General features: G+C 44.0%; 1 protein-coding gene across 3 annotated transcripts in view; it reads left to right on the forward strand.

Moving 5' to 3' along the window:
- The window catches only part of LOC127051037 (SITS-binding protein-like), an 81,712-nt gene that overhangs the window by 36,355 nt on the left and 24,959 nt on the right, over positions 1-20,398 (forward strand). For all 3 annotated transcript variants that reach the window (XM_050952858.1, XM_050952857.1, XM_050952860.1), the window contains 2 exons: positions 3,187-3,323; positions 16,499-16,620. In XM_050952858.1, the coding sequence (XP_050808815.1) occupies positions 3,187-3,323; positions 16,499-16,620 (259 nt within the window). The remainder of the gene's footprint in view (positions 1-3,186; positions 3,324-16,498; positions 16,621-20,398) is intronic.

Consider the following 20,398-nt stretch of genomic DNA (forward strand, 5'->3'; position numbering starts at 1 on the left):
ATGTAGTGTCTGGAGATACATGAAAGCAAAATTGGAGGACTGACTTCCTCCAACCCCATTGGAATTGCAAGGAATCCTCACAAGGAAATGGCATCTGTGTTTAAACAGTTTGATATTTTTCTCGTACTGACGGAGATCTCAGAGAAAGCAACGAAAATGCCAGCCGTGATGTTTCTCTGAATGTCAGGATCAGCAGTATTGCAAACGTCTGATGCTTTTACAGGGAAGGAGGGACTAGAAGACATATAGAGAATTTGGCATAGATGATGTATACAGATATTAGGAAAACCTTTCTAACTGTTAGGATAGCTAAGCACTGGAACAGGTTACCCAAGTCATTTGTGGAATCATTGTCATTGGATGTTTTAAAGAATGGGCTAGACAAACATTGTCAGGGATGAACTAGGTCTACTTAATGTTGCCTCAGAAGGGAGGGAAGGACTAGATGACCTCATGAAGTCCCTTCCAGCCTTACATTTCTATGATTTTAGAATTACTTAAACCTAGACAAATATTACACTTGAGAGACATTCAGTTTTTAAAAATTCATACTCAAGGGCAATATGAACCGGTTAATTTATAAGTGACTAACTCAATGATTAAAGCTCAAACTTGAATTTGGGGAATAATGTGACTCTTAATAACCAAGAGGCTTGTATATGGAATACAAAATGACCAAGCGAGGCAAACTGCTGTGGAAAAGATGATTTAACCCACATTTTAGACATCTTGTTGGGCCAATGAAATGAGTGAAATGTAGATTTGGGCTTTTGGTGATCTGGCACAGATAAGCAAGTAATCCAGTGTCGTCATGGTAAAGAAACAATACAAGAAATGAAGGAAATCAAAATAAAAATCTCTCTCCATTAGATGTGGTCAAGAACATTAGTCAAGGAATTCCCCAGCATTTGGTCAAATATGGTATGAAAGCAATGAAAAAATATTTTTTCAAAGATATGTCAAATAGTTTAACTCGAATGTCTCTTTCTTTGCCAAACAATTCTATAATTCTTTGTTGGTAGTATCTGCAGAATTTACTGCTTCAGACTAACAAATACAGCTAAGCATTAATGACAGAACTGTAGCCTTTTAACCTAGACACTGGAGTACAATGTACTGTTATTCCATTAAATATCTAGTACTGTAGGTAAGGAAAGGATACGGAAAATTAAAGTAAAGCTTGTTTCATATTCAGGTCAGAAAATACTGATACATCTCTACCCTGATATAACGCAATCTGATATAACACGAATTCAGATATAACGCGGTAAAGTAGTGCTCAGGGGTGGGGGGGCTGCGCACTCTGGTGGATCAAAGCAAGTTCGATATAACACAGTTTCACCTACAACACGGTAAGATTTTTTGGCTCCTGAGGACAGTGTTATATCAAGTTAGAAGTGTATAAAGGCAAATAACTATTGCAATTTGTTTTAGAAACCAGTATAATATAATATCTTTTCAAACAGTTAAACACAGATGGTATCATCTGTTTGAAGACTAAAAATCTATCTAGCCATGAAGGTAGTTAAAAATATGTTTGCTGTAAACACCATAAAATCACATAGAGAGAGCATAGGCTGTATCTGGAGAGACTTCTCAAATGACCTCAGACTCAGGGTGTCTGAAAGAAAAATTCCAGTTAGAGAAACAAGTCAATTTACTCTAGTGGTCCAATTACTAAGGGAAAAAAATTGTGCTAATAGATGCTGACAAGTGCAATTTTAACTGTATGGAAAAAACAGTAATTACTGAAAATGTAGATCAACTTACAGGCTGATTTAACTCTAGGCATGTAATCTGAAAGCCAAATGAATTAAGAATACATATCAATCCATGTGCTTTAAATAAAGTCATAAAACATGAACTGTATATGACTAAAACTTGAAGAATTGGGGGCCAAACACTTTGTACCAAAAATATTCTCAGTGTTAGATGAAGAGCCTGCATTGTGTCAAGTTCTAAGTTAGTGACTTTTCAGACACTGAGTGTTTTAAGGGTGTGCCTTTAGTTGTTACTTATGTTCCAGAGCATATCAAAAAGTGTAAAGACTTGTGAGGAGTTCCAAGGGATAAAAGTTATAATAGATGAAATTCTGATTTGGGCTAGAGACCTTAAAGAACACAATGAAAGATGTAGATAATTTTGGCAGACAGCAAGAGAGAGGCACCTAACCATGAATTTAACTTCTATTAGACCATTTGTTGATTTTTATCTGTATGGGACATTTGGGCACTCGAAGAGTAGCCTGTTGCATTTGACTCATGATACCTAAACATGACAGAAAGAAACTACTTCTAGATTGAAAAGACGGTGTTTGTGTTTGTCTTACATTATGAATGTGTACACACCCACGCCCACACACAAAAAGAGCCATTAATAAACTGGTTGAAGACTGCTTGAAAATGTGTTTAGATTTAATCTTCAGCACAACCTAGATCCCAATTTGTGATGCTGAAGTTGGAGAGAATTATTCTGTACTTGAAATAAAAATTGAATAAGGAATTGCTCCAGCTGATACCAATAGCAGGGCAGTAAACACATTAATACTACCTGACAATAATGTAGGTGAATATGAAATTCCTGCAGTGAGACCTATGTCTATTATAACCTCAAAAATAACTGAATTCCTAACTGGAACATGAAGTTACCCAGCTTTACATAAAATTAAACAAAGAATTTTTTTGCAAGGACAGCACAATGGAAGTGCAGAGTTAGAAATAAACCTAGCCATTTCAGGACAAAAGCGGGGATGATGATGTTTTGCTAAAGCCAGACAGATTAATTGTTCCAACATCACCATACAAATAAACTCTTGCTAAAATACATTGAAGTCATCTAGGTATTGAAAAATGTAAGCAAATGGCAAAAGGTGTCTTGTTCTAGCAGGAATGAGCATTCAGAGTGTGTCTACACTAGCACTGGAGGTGTAATTTCCAACTTGGGTAGAGACACAACCAGCAGTGTATCTGCGGTTGCACAGATGGCAGGACGGTCTAACTACCCCAAGTTCTACCTAGGCGTTCAGACTATCTGTTCTACCTACAGCGTGCGCACACACTCAGATGACAGATGTCACAGCACAGGGTGAGGCAGATAATGCTTTCTGAAAGAGTTGAGATAGCCTGGCTTACTAAACATTACATGTGTTTCTCTGGTTTGCTGTTCATCTGCCCTTGTTGCTCCTAGATCTAACCATCTGCCACTCTTCATTCAAATGACCCCACTCCAGTCGGACTGGAGCTATGCTGGTTTGAAGGGAATTATACCTTCTGTGCTTCACTACAGTCTTCTTGGCTACAACTTCTTCATTCCAGATGCAGTAGGTAATATATTTTTATGATCTGTTCATATCCCAGACCATTTTGCATGAATTTTGTAAGGGAAACCATTGCCTATTGCTACGGCAGGAAGAACGCATGTGGTCTGTTAGCTCCATCAGCAAGCTGCTAAAAATCATAGTAAGCTATATTAAGACAGCCTCAGGGCATTTATTTGGTATCCTATTCTGTGCCACATCAAGTTTATTTGATTTACTATTAACAGGAATTAACCAGGGAATTTAAAGAAAAGCTTTTATCCAAATTAAATCGGAAACCCATATGCTTCTAGCTTCCCTGGGATTAGATTTCAAAGAATTCCTTAACCTTGTACCAAGGGCACCTTAACTGGGTCCAGCTCACTGAAAACATGCCAGGAGCCTGAGGGCTGCATGTAAATTTGTATAAACTGGCATAGATTGCATCCACTTTTGTCTCTGGGCTAGACTGTGCACTGGCCATGTGGTGTAGTGAGAGCACAAGGAACTGCGCACCAGCTCCTTGAGGTGTTGAGCCTGAGCCTCACCTGTTGTAAATTAGCATAGCTCCACTGCATTCAGTGAAGCTATGCTGACTTATACCAGCTCAGGGTGTGGTCCCTTGTGTCTGAGGCAGGCGTGATACCTCTGGCCACAATAGGGAAGCATGTACAGCAGCACCATCCATGTCCTTTTCTCAGGGTGGGGCATATGATTGCCCCAGTCTGCCTCTCACGGGAGTTTCTCTACAATGCTGTTGGTGCTAGAGTCTCCTGGACCAGGGATGCAAGGGCCAAGATTATACCTGCACAGAGGCTTTTTACAGGTTTCTTGTGTCTGTTGGGACCTGCCAAGGGCTGCACCAAGAGGGCCTACAGAGGCTGCATCTTAGAGCTCTATGGGCTGCATAGCTACTTGGTAGTTATGCTTTTGTCATCACCTGCCCCAGGCCATCTCCCAACTCAGAGGGTAAGAACAATTGTTGTCTCTATGAATTTCTGCTGCCACTTTAAAATGGTTGTGCTGAAGTCTGCATTCGAGTCTGGCACACATGAGTCAGGTCTGAGAAAGAGGATCCCTTATGAAAGGCCTAATCGAGAGTAGCTGTACAATCCATGGGTGCCATTTTCTATGTTTAGGGCTCTGCTCCTCATTAGTAACTTGGTGCCAAGCTCCCATTGACCACGTCCTTACAAATGGCTGCTCCTAACCCCTGCCGCCCCTTGACTGGCCAATATTTTCATGGTGACACTTATTAGCACCGGGAGTTCAACCATCGCTGCAAACTCTGCTTACACGAAGGCAGCATCATTTGCACTGGTGCAGTTTATCTCTTATTCCAGCCCAGTTATGGAGTTCCTCAACAGCTTCCCTGCTGATTGGGGTGTGGCCTCAGTAGTCCAAGTACAAAGCCACAGAACTAGGTCTCCTGAGGGAAAGGAACTTCCTCTTCCTCCATTGCAACCTACAAAATGATCCAACTGATGTAGCTCTGGATCATTCATAGTGGATCCTTGCATAGAGAAACCATTGCTAAGTTAAGCAGTAAGTCAGGGCTAATGGGCAACTCCATGGCCTTTTGGAGGAATTGTGTTCATTCCAGAAGCACAACCACGGGTCATTGTAGGTGTCTCAGATCATTTATAGAGAGCCGTGTTCATCATCTCGGAACCTGTCTTATCCAATTGGACAAAATTAGAGTGACTGGTGCCTCATGTCCTCCAGGGGGAAACCTGTTCACTCTTGATGGAGAACTGAGGGGGACTGTTGACTCTCACCCTATAGGGTCACAATTATTCTAGAGCAGGCCTGCACAACTTGTAAAGCAGCAAGGGCCATATTACTCCAAAGAAAACAGCTGAGGGCCGAACCCTCCGCAGCGCCACCAAGACCCCCCAAAACACAACACTCCCCCCCAGCGCCACCTAGCCCTCTGAAATACTTCCCCGCCCGAGCACCGCCCACCCCATGGAAACAAACCCTCCTTCCCCAGCGCTGCCCCACCGAAACAGAGGTTTTGAACTTTGGTAATGTGTTATAGCGGGCCCCTAAGGTACTATAATTAAGGTAAAAGAAAAATGTCTTTTTTCTGGAAGTAGAATAAGATTTTCCCCCAACTTTGTAATCAATTGCCCTGTTGAATGAATGAGGTGTGACTGAGGAAGGCGTGGCAGGCAGGCACCTCCAGATAGCTGCAACCCTTGGAGAGGGGATGGGAGCCAGACCAGATCAGTAGAACAGGTCAGCCACCGACTCCTCGCTCACCTCATCAGGCCCCCGCCTCCCCTCCTCAGCCTGCCACTGCCCGCCCACTCGCCTCCTCAGCTGCCCCTCCCCCCTGCCGGCTCACCTGCCCCACCCCCACGCCACTGCCTGCCCACTTGCCTCCTCAGCCCCCCACCCCCCGGCTCACCTACTCAGCCCTCACCACTGCCTGCCTGCCTATTCGCAGCTACTGCCCGCTCGCTCGTCTCCTCACCCCCCACAACTGCCCGCCCACCTCTTCAGCCCCCCGCTCCCTCACCCACTGCTTGCCTACTCACCCCCCCCTGCACAGTGAGCCCACCTACTCACCCCCTCAGGACGCACAGTGAGCCCACGCGGGCCGCATGTGGCCCCCAGGACGCATGTTGTGCAGGCCTGTTCTAGAGGTTCAAACTGATGAAGATCCTGATAGGAGGGGACAGACCTGGGCCAGGAAAGACTATGTTTTCCTTCTCTCATCAGTGAAGGGGACAGAGAGGTTGAAGGTGGGTGGCTGGATGCCAGGTTGTGAAGCTGCATTTAACTGCGCTGTTTTTTGTTTTCCTTTTGTGTAATTAAGAGCTAGTCATTTAATATGAAGTTGCTGCCTCTTGTGTCTGTGTACCTCAGAACCTCCTCCTTTTTGACCGTTTCACTCTTGCAATGGGGTTCATTTGAACCATTCACACTTGGCAGAGGGGGGATGTCGGAAAAACACTCCCAGAGCAGGGGAGAGAGGGAGTTGTTATTAGAGCCGCATCTGCACAGGTTGTTTACACTTTCTTTGACGTTTCTGGCTTCCTGCTTACAACGTGCTTGGCTAAAGCTCCCTCAGGCAATGCAGGGCCAGAGCAGCACTTAGTTTCTCTCAGGTCTAATTTAATATTGTTTTTTACAGCTCATTTTTCGCATTTAAAACTTGCTTTAGCAGATCCAAACCCAGAAGCATATTACTGGCCTGTCTAAATGCACTCTTAAAAGGAGTTTATCTTAATAATGATGACTTTTTTAAAAACTGTATATATAACATTACATTGAATCAAAAAAAAAATAAAATAAAAGACTATGTCAAAACAACATTAAGCATTACAAACTTAGAAAAGATCAGAATGTAGGTTTCCTGCACAACTTTAATTGGGCCCCTTGTGCATATCCATTATAGAATATCAGGGTTGGAAGGGACTTCAGGAGGTCATCTAGTCCAACCCCCTGCTTGGAGCAGGACCAATCCCTAGACAGATTTTTTTGCCCCAGATCCCTAAATGGTTCCCTCAAGGATTGAACTCAACCCTGAGTTTAGCAGGCCAATGCTCAAACCACTGAGCTATCCCTCCCTGCCATCCAATCTTTACTGTCATGATCACATATTCTTTTCCACAGGACTCTTCCCTCATTCAGTGCAGGTTGGTCAGTGAATTTTGTTTTATTCCCATCATTCAGTGTATACCCCAGGCCTTATTTAATGTACACTATTCAAACCTTGCCCTAAGCACAGAATAATTAATTTCCTTGTGTTTTTTTTCCTATGGCTCTCATTAAACATTAATTAATTTATTTTCATAACATCCCTGTGAGATGCAGGATTGGTATTATCTCCGTTTTATAGAGGGGGGAACTGACACACCGAGAAATTTAAGTCAACAGTGTCCACTGATTTTAGGTGCCTGATATGTGATGCGAGGGGCCTGATTCTTAAAGGTATTTAGGTGCCTAAAGCTGCAGATAGGTGCCTAGTCGGATTTTCAAGAGTGCCTTTGAAAATCCTACTAGACACCTATCTGTATCTTTAGGCTCCTATATATCTTTAAAACTCTGGCCCTTAGGGTGTGAATTTTCAGAATACTTAGCATTACCTGCAACCCCTCTCTACCCAGGTCCTCCCTACCATATGTTCCTTACCCTACTGCATTCTGTGTCATGCAGCTGCTTCTCTCTCCTCATGACCAGATGCCAGCAGGGGGAGCATTGAGAGCACAGGACAATGTCCCTGCTCTCAGTTCTAGTGCCCTGCCCCAAAGCAGCCTGAAAGAGCAATTGCAGGGAAAGTCCTGGTCTCAGCCCCACCACCGCTGGCATGGTGCACACACAGTTCAGTGGCATGCAGGAACTGTGAGGGGTTGGTGCATGCTCAGAACAGATAGACTTCTTGGAGAATTTAGAAGCCAAACTCTTAACACAGCTCTATTGAGTGTGTATGAACTGCAATTTTTTCTTGGACAAATTTGGCTAGTTTTTCATGGAAACAGCAAAAGACACTTCCCTGTCACAAAGGCCACCCCCCTGCCAAATTTCAAGTCTCTGCTCCACAGCCTGGAGACATTAGCACTTCTAAAAATAACATTCCTACAACCAATTCATTAGCATGGGAAAGACAACATATTTTTTTTCCCTTACCCGGTTCTCAGAAACGGTTGAATTATTTTTGCTGAAACTTTCCCCCAAAAAGTTAAATCACAAACAGACACCCAGTGTGTAAAACTTCAGCCAAATAGTTTCAGTTTGGCAAGGTTATAAACAACAGAAAATAGGGTCCTTCAAATGAGAAGTTGTAGGCAACTTTAATTATAAGCAGTGTTACCTGCACCACCTAAAATGGTTATTTTTTCAGTCACTTTTTTCAAGCACATTTTTAAAATAGGGTTATTTTGGTTTGAGTCCTTTGTCCTGCTTTAAAAATAGCTTTTAGTAGGAGACAGCCTTAGCCAATGTTAGGATCTTCAAGTGCCTGCCAATTTGAGCATTCTCTCCCTTCATCTTGAAGTACAGAACAGCACTGTTTTCTGCCCACTCACATCTAGTTGTACTGTTCCTAAGTGTCTCTACCTGGAGCAACTTACTGCGGTGATAACATTCATGGCAAATAGCATCCCCAGGCATTTGATTTGCAAACGGATAAGTTGGATACTTTTAGAGAGAGATTTTTTACTCTCAGGGAGTCTGAAATGTATGGTATTGCAGAAAAAGCTGGGCAAGATGTTCAAAACTGGGTACCTAAAGCTAGGCTCCTAAAGCCTTATTTAGAAACCTAAATAAGTGTCCCAATTTTCAAAAGTACTGAGCACCCAACATTTCCCTCTGAGGTCAAAGGAGGTGATGGACAGCCAGTGCAGCTGATAACCAAACCACTGATCTAGGTACACAGAATGATCAGGTTAGAAGGCACTACAAAGGTCATCTAATCTAACCCCGTGTCAAGATATAGGATTTGTTGATCTAAACCAGGGGTGGGCAAACTACGGCCTGGGGGTCGCATCCGGTCCTTCAGAGTTTTAATCTGGCCCTCAAGCTCCTGACGGGGCGTGGGGTCTGGGGCTTGCCCTGCTCCACACGGCTCCCGGAAGCAGCAGCATGTCCCCCACCCGGCTCCTCCGTGTAGTGGCAGCTGGGGAACTCTGCACGCTGCCTCTGTCCCAAGCACCGCCCCCGCAGCTCCCATTGGCTGGGAACCATGAGCATTCATGGCCTGCCATACAATTTTCATACCCAGATGTGGCACTCGGGCCAAAAAGTTTGCCCACCCCTGGCCTAAACCATTCAAGACAGATCGCTATGGAGCCTCCTTTTGAAAACCTCCAGTGATGGAGCTTCCACAGCCTCCCGAGGTGTCTGTTCCATTGCCCTGCTGTTCTTACAGTTAGGAAGTTTTTCCTGAGATTTAATCTAAATCTGCTATGCTGTAGTATGAACCCACTGCCTCTTGTCCTGCCCTCTGTGGCAAGAGAGAACTTTTCTCCATTTTTTATGGCAGGCTTTCACATATCTGAAGACGGCTATCATGTCTGTCTTTAGTAGGGCCGTCCCTAGCTATTCTGGGGCCCTAGGCTTGCGAGGAGGCAGGGCTTGGGGCGGGCGCTGGTTTGGGCGGAACCACCCCCCTAGCACTCACCAGTGGCACAGCTGAGTCCAGGTTGCTGCACTTCCCACTGCTGGTGAGTGCAGGCCCAGCCCTGCTGCAGAGTCCTCAGAGGAGTGGGGACAGAGCTGGGACAGAGCAGAGGCAGGAAGAGGTGGGGCTGGGGAGGAGAAGGGGCAGGGTGGGGGCCATGGGGAAGAGGTAGAGCAGGGGATGGAGAAGCATGCAGCTGTGCAGGGCACCAGGAAATTTTCCCCCAATTTCCTGGTGGCCTATGCAGTTGCGTACTTTGTGGATGGGTAGAGACGGCCCTGGCCTTTAGTCTCCTCCTCTTCTTCATTAGGAGCTAACTTCTGGTTTTGAACATGTTGGCCTGTGATACAGCATGGAGTTTTTCTGTCTTCAAGCCCTACTAGCAACCCAGCCTATCCCCAGGGAGAATATAATAGAGAGAAAAACACCAGAGGAAGTCAGTGAGGATGCGAATGGTTGTCCTGTTCTGTGGCACATGTGATCATACACAGTATTGTTAAAGACATACTGACAAGTGTCTTCCCAGCTTGTATTCTTTCAGGCCAGGGACTTGTGTGTTTGTGCAGCAGCTAACCCTGTGGGGCTCTGATCCTGGTTTAAGCCACTGGGTGCTCCCACACTACAAATAATGAATGAGGGAGCTGGTGGCAAGGGTGTGTACAAGAAGAAAGTTCAATATTGAAGCTTTCCTGCCAGGCTTAGGAGGTAGAAGTGCATGGGCTCCCTATTCGTACAGTGAGCTGTTACTTGTAAAGCGATACCAAAACAAATACTCTATTTCTGAAAGCCTCTTACTATTAGACCAGGATCTGGGTTTTTAATGCCTGCAGTAAGTTTTTAAATCAAACCCAGCTCCATTATCTTTTCTTTTCTTTAACCCTCAAGCGACTGTCTAGTATTTCAGAGGGGAATTGGAATCCGCTTCCATTTATCCCATGTGTTTCTTACAAATTAGTCATTGATACCCTGCCCTCTCCACCTCTTTCCACTTGACGGAGCAGACCCAGCTTATTACCACCAAACTATTTAAGGAAGGAGCGACAAAGCTGGGGAGAAAAGGAATATGTCTCAGATCCTATCTGAACTCAATCTCTTCCCTAGAATGAGTGATAGTAATCCAGTGGTACTCTGTATGAAACTTTCTAGTGCTGTGTCGGGGGTCAGTGCACTCTGTGTTTTGGTCAATGTCTAGTCAACTGATTTTGTTTGGAATATCTTTGGAAAAAACTAAGGATTTAAATTTTGTGGAATATTGTCATGAATTTGTGCACAAATCATGGACCTCCAGGTTGCCACCATCCTGTGATAGCAGGATCAGCTATCCAATCTGCTCCAAAACCATAAATCCCCTATTGCTTGAGACCAGGAAGCATTCAACTGATACCAGTGTCGCTATGCCAATTTAAATTATCTGAGGATCTGGCCCAGTGTCACCAATGCAGTACTTAATTTGAAAAGGAAGAAGTGCTGGGGCTCAAGCATAACAAAATGGCGTCCACCATACATGCAAGGTCATGCTGCATGAAGGATGGCATTTTGTAGAACAAAATGGTGTCGTCTGCACAGTGTGACCTCGCACTCACTGTATATACGAGGTTATGGCTTGCATGCAGTTGTAAAATTGCATGCCTTATTAAATGCCACTAACAGAAGGTGCCACAAGGACTCCTCATTCTTTTTGCTGACCCAGACTAACACGGCTACTGCTCTGAAAGCTGACAGAAGAGGCACTAGGGCTGTGTCCTAGCATGAAAAGAGGTGCCAGGGCTAAGCCCCAGTACAAATTAAGCTCTGCTCCTATGCCCATCTCCAGTAATAACTTGGGCTGGATTCAAACTGGCAACTTAGAAATTAAAATCTTCCTATCCCAGGACCATCTATTTCCCCAGTTTATGACTTTTGAAATCTCATTACACCCACATTCCATATTACTCACTCTGGGTAAAATTCACCCTCAAGGCAGAGGATCAGCACAAGGTCTGTATATTATTTAAATCCCATTTAAACCTACAGCATAGACACTTACTAAAGGATGAATTTCATCTTCTGAGAACATTGGAAAATGGAATATATTGCATGTCCAAATGCCTTCTGGCTTTCTGCTGATATCCATCTCTCCATAATGCCTTTCTCAGTGGTGATTACCAAGATTCTGGCAAAACAAAACAAAGTTTCTTTGTTTTATAACAATTGCTTCCCTACTGCTGTCTGATTCATTCAGTTACTCCTCAGTCTAGGGTCTTGTGATGTCAAAATGACTTTCACAGTGGTGTATTGTAATGTCATAGTCACTGGATTGTGATTGACTGAATCGAACGAGGAGGCTGATTAGAAAGGAAATAGCTTCTGTTTACATAAGTATACTGGTAACTAGCAGAAAATAGTTACAGAAAAGGACAGCTTTCACTGGGATTTTATAACATTGTATATATTTAGCTTGCTGGAGTGGTGTGCTGTAGCTGCATTTCTCTTTGACAAGACTTACAGAAACCTGGCATTGCTCTTAAAACATTCACACCTGAAAAGAAAGACGGCGAGAGAGAAAGTTAAAGATTTTCCTTCTTTTAGCAGGTGATTTATCTAGAACATTTGTCTGTAATTTAATCGCTATAGCCTGTGCACTGTGATACTCCAGCTGGAGTTACCACTGCATCACTTAATTAATTTTAATCCTCCATAACATGGACTGAACTAAATTATATTATATTTTATTTATTTATATATATTTTATTTCAGCAGTCAGATGGTTAGTAACATAAACCTTTTCTTCCTTACCTGCACTCTCTCTCTGTCCCATTCAGTCAGAACCAATAGATCAGTTCATAGACCAACCAACTGTACTCATTTTGAAACTCTCTGGAAAACTGTTGTCTCCATTTAACCATCTGTGGTGGAACATGTGGGGTTAGATCCATAGCTGGTAGTAAGTCAGCATTGTTGCACTGACTTCAATAAAGCTAGGTCAGTTTACATGAGCTGAGGATCTGGTCTGTGGTGTCCTGAACCATGCTTGCTTCTATAGCTGTTATGAATTTCTTCTTTTTAAATACTATACAGTGGAAAATCCTTAAAGACTTACATATTACCCTTACAAGTAGAGAAGCCTGGAAAACTGGGATTTTTCTTACAACATTTTTTGCAGGAAAAAAAAATCCCCTTTAGAAATTTTCCCAGTGGGAAATTCCAAAAATATGTGAGAGTGGGGTGTTTTTGTTTTTTCACTTTCCCACACTTTCTTACTGTTTCTCAACTTTTTCCAGTAAGAGGGAAATACTTTTTTTCTTGTTTAAAACAATATTTTCATTTTTAAGTGTTAACACTTCAACACACTATTAGTTTTACAGCTGACAAAAGTCTGAAAACTATCAGAAAGTGAGACGGAAAAGTAGGTTTTACCTGGTCATTTCAAAACCAAAAATTCTGAAAATCCAAAAAAAAATAATAAAAATTCCCCAACATTCTTTTGGAAAATGAAAAACTTAATCAAAACATTTCCTCCCCCCCCCCCCCCACAAACAAATATTTTTGACAAACACTATTTCCTGGGTTTTTTGGAAAGAATTCAACCAGCTCTACTTACCAACATTGCATTATCTGTTGTCCACAAAAATCTAGAATTTTTGTAAAAACAAAAGAATTAGTTTTTCTGCTGCAAGTACACAGGGCCAGGTCCTTAGCCTTAGTTATATGTAGTTCCATATAACTTGGATAAAAATTTACACTGTCTGAGGATCTGGTCCTGGTCTATCTATACAGCATTGTCCTAAGGACTGCTCCCTTTCTAACCCGAGCTGGCAAAAAAATGTCACCAGCTAAACCATAGCACAGAAGAGATGTGACCTCTCCCACCTCACTTAGGTGTGAAGTCTACAGCACCCATTTTTCCTCAGTGAGGTGGGAAATGGGAAGGCTTCAAAGTCTACCTGGGAAATTTAAATACTGCTAAATTTGGACACTATCGACTTCTGCTGGAATAGCTAGGTTGGTCAGGAGTGCGAAGCATTGTGATGCCTGACTGACGTGACTGTGTTGGCAAAAGCCCTGAGTGGAGGTGCAGTTAGGCTAGGAAAGCAGTGCTTTTACCATGTAGTTTATTTTGCTTGGGGTGCGGATGGGGAATTGGAATAAAATATACCAGAAAAAGCAGTATCCAGGGATAGCTTGCCAGTAAAGTGGCCTATGTAGTCCCGGCCCTTGAGGCAATGATAACCTGATCTGATAATGCCAGCTCCTTTCTCACTCCACCTTTCCTGTTGTTATAGCTGCTTCTTTCTTCCATATCTTGTTCCTCTTTGCTGTCTAAACCCACAGATAGGCCTTTCCCATTCATCCTCTAGTTTCAAGTTTTTCCCTTGGATTTGTTGAACTTCGGTTGAGCCATACTATTGGTCCTCATTCCGTTCAGATGTCGCCCGACCCGTCGTCTTTCAATATGCTGTATGCATTCTAGAGATCCCACCTCCAAATAAATAACTTCCTCCTACCTTCACTAATGTTTCAATCACACATTCAGAGTGATTTTCTTTCGTTGTACCCCTGGTCAGCTAGCAACAAACCATAGAAAATTACAGTCAATGGGTTGGACCCTCCCTTTGTTTCGATGGAGTTATGCTCATTTACGTTAATTGAGGACGTAACTTTACATTTAAAAGTCTGACATAGGCTGGGATTTTCAAAGGGCGCTAAGGGAGCTAGGCACACAAGTCCCACTGAATTTCCATAGGAGTTGGGTGCTTAACTCACTTAGGCTGCCTGCTACACACTCTTCTCATATGCCTCTTCCTATGTTCAGTTTTTTCCCCCTTGATTGTGACTATGCATTAGGAGCTTCCTATTAGCCCACTGGTCAGACTGACATGGAAAAAAGGGTGGTATTCTACGTAAGATCCACCCAGGGTCCCAGCTCATTGTATGATCACATGACTTGTTTAAATGGAAGAGTTTTCAAATATTAAAAATCAATACTACAATCTTGCCACTTACTCAGTTTGAAGTCCTGATTTTCATTCCTGCTGGGTGTTTCTAAATGGGAAACATTAATCCCAGGTTAACAGAAGAAAAAGAACAATCTGGAAAAGTAGAAAACTCATATACTCTGTAAGCTTCCTGGTAACTGGGAGGCTCAGAGGACTGGAAAGAATATTCATGCCATTGCTACCTGTTCTATTGAGAGAGATGTGGGTCAAGCCTTTGCACCATATTTAAAAGCTATTGCATTTAGTATGCCTTCCTCTGCAGCATGGGGCACGGGTCACTTGCTGGAGGAGTCTCTGCAGCTGAAGGTCTTCAAACCACAATTTGAGGACTTCAATAACTCAGACATATGTTAGGGGTTTGTTACAGAAGTGGATGGGTGAGATTCTGTGGCCTGCATTGTGCAGGAGGTCAGATTAGATGATCATAATGGTCCCTTCTGACCTTAAAGTCTATGAGTCTATGAGGTGAGTTTTAGCCATTTAGGAAGGGGGGGGTGGGGCTTGTGGTTAAGGCAGTGGCCTAGGCATCAAACTCCTGGTGTGACCTTGAGCAAGTCACTTATTCTTTCTGTGCTTCGATTCCCCATCTGTCAAAAGGCAATAACACATCCTTTGTCTATTGAGAATGAATGTCTTGATGGGGAAGGAATCTATGTTTATGTACAGCACCTAGCACAGTGGGTCACCATTCTCATTTGGGGACATTGGGTGTTACTGCAATACAAATAACAAAGCATTACATAGTACTTCCTGTAAACAGGTAAGGATTATACTGTTGGGCTGATAGTGAACAACATTTTCTAAAGAGATTTAGGAACCTAAATCCCTTTGAAAGTCAATGGGATTTAGGATCCAAAATCACTGAGCTGCTTTTGAAAATTTTCCTCACTGTGAAATGCAATCTTTCACCTCTCCATCACTCATTTATTGCTTGCTTTGTTCACTAGTGACAACATGTTACAGGTGCCAGCTGTTCCGTGTAATGAGTCAATGATTTCAGCCCTCTTCTCAGTGGGAAAGTGTCCAAAACCGTGACCCCTGACTCGCATGCTTGTTTTCAGTCTGACAGAGAGGCTAAGGATCAAATAGGCCTGAGGACTGAAGTACCTTCTTACCCCACCAGAAATACATTGCAGGGCTGCGGCGTGAGGGGAAGCTGCTACTGCTTGTGCTGTGGATAAACTATGGGCTCCTAGGGCTTTCTGTCTGGCACCTTGGAGCAAGACAGATTCTGGGGTTAGAGCATCTCTTTATAAGTGACTGCATATATAACACCGACAGACCCCAGTCTTTGGCGGGCAGGATCAAACCTGGGATTTCTGGAGCTAAATGCATGAGCCTCTACTGCAGTGGTCCCCAACCTTTCAGTGTGGCAGGCACCGGACGACTAGCCGCCGAGGAGCAGGGCCGCTGGACAAGCAGCTGCTGAAATGCCACCAAGAAGCGGTAATGCCAAGAAGCATCGCCGCCGAAATGCCGAGAAGCAGTGTCATCGAGAGGCATTGCCACCGAAATGCCGCCGAGAAGAAGCGGTATTTCGGCAGCAACGCTTCTTGATGTTGCCACTTCTCGGCGGCATTTTGGCAGCTGCTTGTCCAGCGGCTGCGCTCCTCAGTGGCGGGGTGCTCCCTTGGCATCGCGGGCACTGCTCTCCTGCATGAGCTAAAAGCCACATAGCTCTTAGCTAAGGCTGTAGCAGACTCATTAATCTCTAAGTGGTCTCAGTCAGTGCAACTAGAGGGCAGAGCTGTGACAAGGAATTTTTGCACTCGAGGCAAGGGTCGGCTCCAGGCTCTTCAGCGGCAGGTCTTTGAGTCCCTGTCAGAGGGAAGGATCTGCCACCGAATTGCCACCGCTGCTTCATTTATTCTTCGGCGACGAGACTCAGGGACCCACCACCGAGTTGCCACCGAAGCAGCGGCAGCAGTAGAGATGCCGCTGATTGCGGTAGAGCTGCGCCCCAGGCAAGTGCCTCATTCGCCTCGCCCTTGTTACAGCACTGCTAGAGGGGACCGAACACCACACCCAGGAGGTGTGTGGGTTACACTTCCTGTACGCTTTTGATTTGCCTTTTCACAAACTGAATGTCCTGCACAGGAGGGACCCTGGCAAATGAGTTCCTGACAGAAGAAGAGCTGTATATTCGCTGGCTGCAGCTTGTGACGTTCCTTCCTGTGATGTCCTTCAGCACTCCGCCATGGGTCTGCTGTGATGACTGGGTACGTACTCTCCACATACTACATCAGCGCATGCTCCCTGATGCACACAGGACAGTTAAACCACCCTGTAGCACCTTTCATCCAAAGATCACAACAGAGCTTTATAAGGCCCCCGTGAAGCCGGTATTACCATCTCCTTTTTACAGGTGAACAAGCTTAGGCACAGAGATGTTAAAGGCCAAAAGGTTCAGAATTTGGGTCCCTAAAATCTAAACCCATGTGTTCTAAATGGCAGGGTTTAAAAAAAAGAAATAATTAATGCAAGCTTCCCCGCACCACCCTACCCTCCCAAGACAATTTGAAGAAGTGATTTTCATTTCTGTTCAGTGTTTCTAAATTGGAAACATTAAGTAATCCCAAAGTAACAGGAACAAATAACAATCTTAAAAAGTCAGGCTCCTAAATCCATAGATTCTTAACAAGTGTGGGTGGGTTTTCAATAATGCTGAGCCCCTTCAGCTCCCACTGAAATCACCAAACCTGGGCTCTGTCAGATCAGTGAAGGAAGTGACTTCCAGGACAAGTGCTCTTCAGTGTGAACACCCTGCTTCTGGAATCCCAGATGTTTATATCTGTTGGCTCAAGTGTTGGCTTAAGCATTTCAGCTGTTCTAGAAAGCCGGGGCACTTCCTGTAATATAGTTCCTCTGGCTAAACTTGCTCAACAGGGGAGCAAGCTGCTTTCTGCCCCAGCTGTTGTTTCTGAGAGGTTCTCAAGAGCAGTTCAGTATACGACACATTGCAGTTAACCAGTCTAGAAATCATAAAGATATGAACAACAGAGCAAGGTCCGTGTTTGAGAGAAAATGCCTTTTGGACTGTCAGTGCCACCTGAGATTCCAGGAGCAACTGGGCAACCTAAATCACCATCAATTTGTTCTGTAGTGTTTGTCAAAGTGGTGAATACCCCTGAACAGTAGGAAGCAAACCACACCTACTGGACTCACAAGGTCCTTTTCCCAATCTACAGGCACTGCTTTCTTGTCTGGGTTAAGCTTTAGCCAGATCACTCTCATCCAACCCTCAATAACAACAAAGCAGTGAGAAGTGACACTCCCCACCATCCAGGTCTGATGAAAGTGATACCTAGAGCTGTGTACTATCAACATACTGATGGCACCATTGCCTATGAAGTCATGCTATCTCTCCCAGCAGTCCACATACACATAGAAGAAGAGTGGTGCTAGAACAGAACACTGCAGAGCTGCTCTCCAGACTTTTCTTGAAGCAAATAAGTGCCTGGGAGAGAATGCACTTCTAGTGCTCCCCAGTTTAGGAGAGAGGTGCATCACCCCTGAAGCGCTGACTTTCCACCAGCATGATTGCACTTCAAGGGAACACACTGCTGAACATTCAGAAGCAGAAATGACAGTCAGAGAAACAGGGTGTAGCACAGGGAGGTGTGCTACAGACCGCCGGGATCGGATTGGGATATGGATAGAGACCTCTTTAATGTCTTTAATGAAGTAAACACAAAAGGGAAATGTGTGATTATGGGGGACTTCAACTTCCCGCATATAGACTGGAGGACGAGTTCTTGCAAGAATAATAGGGGTCAGATTTTTCTGGATGTGATAGCGGATGGATTTCTTCATCAAGTAGTTGAAGCACCTACGAGAGGGGATGCCATTTTAGATTTGGTGTTGGTGAGCAGTGAGGACCTCGTAGAAGAAATGGTGGTAGGGGACAACCTTGGTTCGAGTGATCATGAGCTGATTCAGTTCAAACTAGATGGAAGGATAAACAAATGTAGATCTGGGATGAGGGTTTTTGACTTCTCGAGGGCTAATTTTAAAGAGTTAAGGAAATTAGTTAGGGAAGTGGATTGGATGGAGGAATTAGTGGATTTAAATGTGGAGGAGGCCTGGAATTACTTTAAGTCACAGCTGAGGAGACTGTCGGAAGCCTGCATCCCGAGAAAGGGGGAAAAAACCATGGGCAGGAGTTGTAGGCCAAACTGGATGAGCAAACAACTCAGAGAGGGGATTAGACAAAAGCAGAAAGCTTACAGGGAGTGGAAGGAAGGCAGGATCAGTAAGGAAAGCTACCTTGCTGAGGTCAGAACATGTAGGGATAAAGTGAGGAAGGCTAAAAGCCACGTTGAACTGGAACTTGCAAAGGGAATCAAAACCAATAGTAAAAGGTTCTACAGCCACATAAATAAGAAGAAAACAAAGAAAGAAGAAGTGGGGCCGCTATACACTGAGGATGGAATGGAGGTTAAGGATAACCTAGGCATGGCCCAACATCTAAACAAGTACTTTGCCTCAGTTTTCAATAAGACTAGTGAGGAACCTTGCGATGATGGAGGGATGATAAACGGGAATGTGGATATGGAAGTGGATATTACCGCAACTGAGGTAGAGGCCGTACTTGAACAGCTCGATGGGACGAAGTCGGAGGGCCCGGACAATCTCCATCCGAGGATATTAAAGGAACTGGCGCGTGAAATTGTGAGCCCGTTAGCGAGAATTTTTAAGCAATCGATAAACTCGGGGGTTGTGCCGTATAACTGGAGGATTGCTAATGTAGTTCCTATTTTTAAGAAAGGGAATAAGAGTGATCCGGGTAATTATAGGCCTGTTAGCTTGACATCTGTAGTATGTAAGGTCTTGGAAAAAATTTTAAGGGAGAAAGTAGTTAAGGACATAGAGGTCAATGGTAATTGTGACGAATTGCAACACGGATTTACTAAAGGTAGATCGTGCCAAACCAATCTGATCTCCTTCTTTGAGAAGGTGACGGATTACTTGGATAAAGGAAATGCGGTAGATATAATTTACCTAGATTTCAGTAAGGCGTTCGACACGGTTCCACACAGGGAGCTGTTAGTTAAATTGGAAAAGATGGGAGTGAATATGAAAGTTGTAAGGTGGATAAGGAACTGGTTAAAGGGGAGACTCCAGAGGGTCGTATTGAAAGGTGAACTGTCGGGCTGGAAGGAGGTCACCAGTGGAGTCCCTCAAGGATCGGTTTTGGGACCGATCTTATTTAACCTTTTTATTACTGACCTTGGCACAAAGAGCGGGAATGTGCTAATAAAGTTTGCGGATGACACGAAGCTGGGGGGTATTGCTAACACGGAGAAGGACAGGGATACTATTCAGGAAGATCTGAACCACCTTGTAAACTGGAGTAATAGAAATAGGATGAAATACAACAGTGAAAAGTGCAAGGTCATGCATTTAGGAATTAATAATAAGAATTTTGGATATACGTTGGGGGCGCATCAGTTGGAAGCGACGGAGGAGGAGAAGGACCTTGGGGTACTGGTTGATAGCAGGATGACTATGAGTCGCCAATGTGATACGGCTGTTAAAAAAGCAAATGCGATTTTGGGATGCATCAGGCGGGGTATTTCCTGCAAGGATAAAGAGGTGTTAGTACCGTTATATAAGGCGTTGGTGAGACCCCATCTGGAATACTGTGTGCAGTTCTGGTGTCCCATGTTCAAGAAGGATGAATTCAAACTGGAACAGGTTCAGAGACGGGCTACAAGGATGATCCGAGGAATGGAAAAACTGCCTTATGAAAGGAGACTCAAAGAGCTTGGCTTGTTTAGCCTGGCCAAAAGAAGGCTGAGGGGGGATATGCTCGCTCTATATAAATATATCAAGGGGGTTAACGTTAGGGAGGGAGAGGAATTATTTAAGTTTAGTACTAATGTAGGCACGAGGACAAATGGGTATAAACTGGATATTAGGAAGTTTAGACTTGAAATTAGACGAAGGTTTCTGACCATTAGGGGAGTGAAGTTCTGGAATAGCCTTCCGAGGGAA

The sequence above is a fragment of the Gopherus flavomarginatus genome, chromosome 5, assembly GCF_025201925.1.
Source record: "Gopherus flavomarginatus isolate rGopFla2 chromosome 5, rGopFla2.mat.asm, whole genome shotgun sequence".
NCBI lineage: Eukaryota > Metazoa > Chordata > Testudines > Testudinidae > Gopherus > Gopherus flavomarginatus.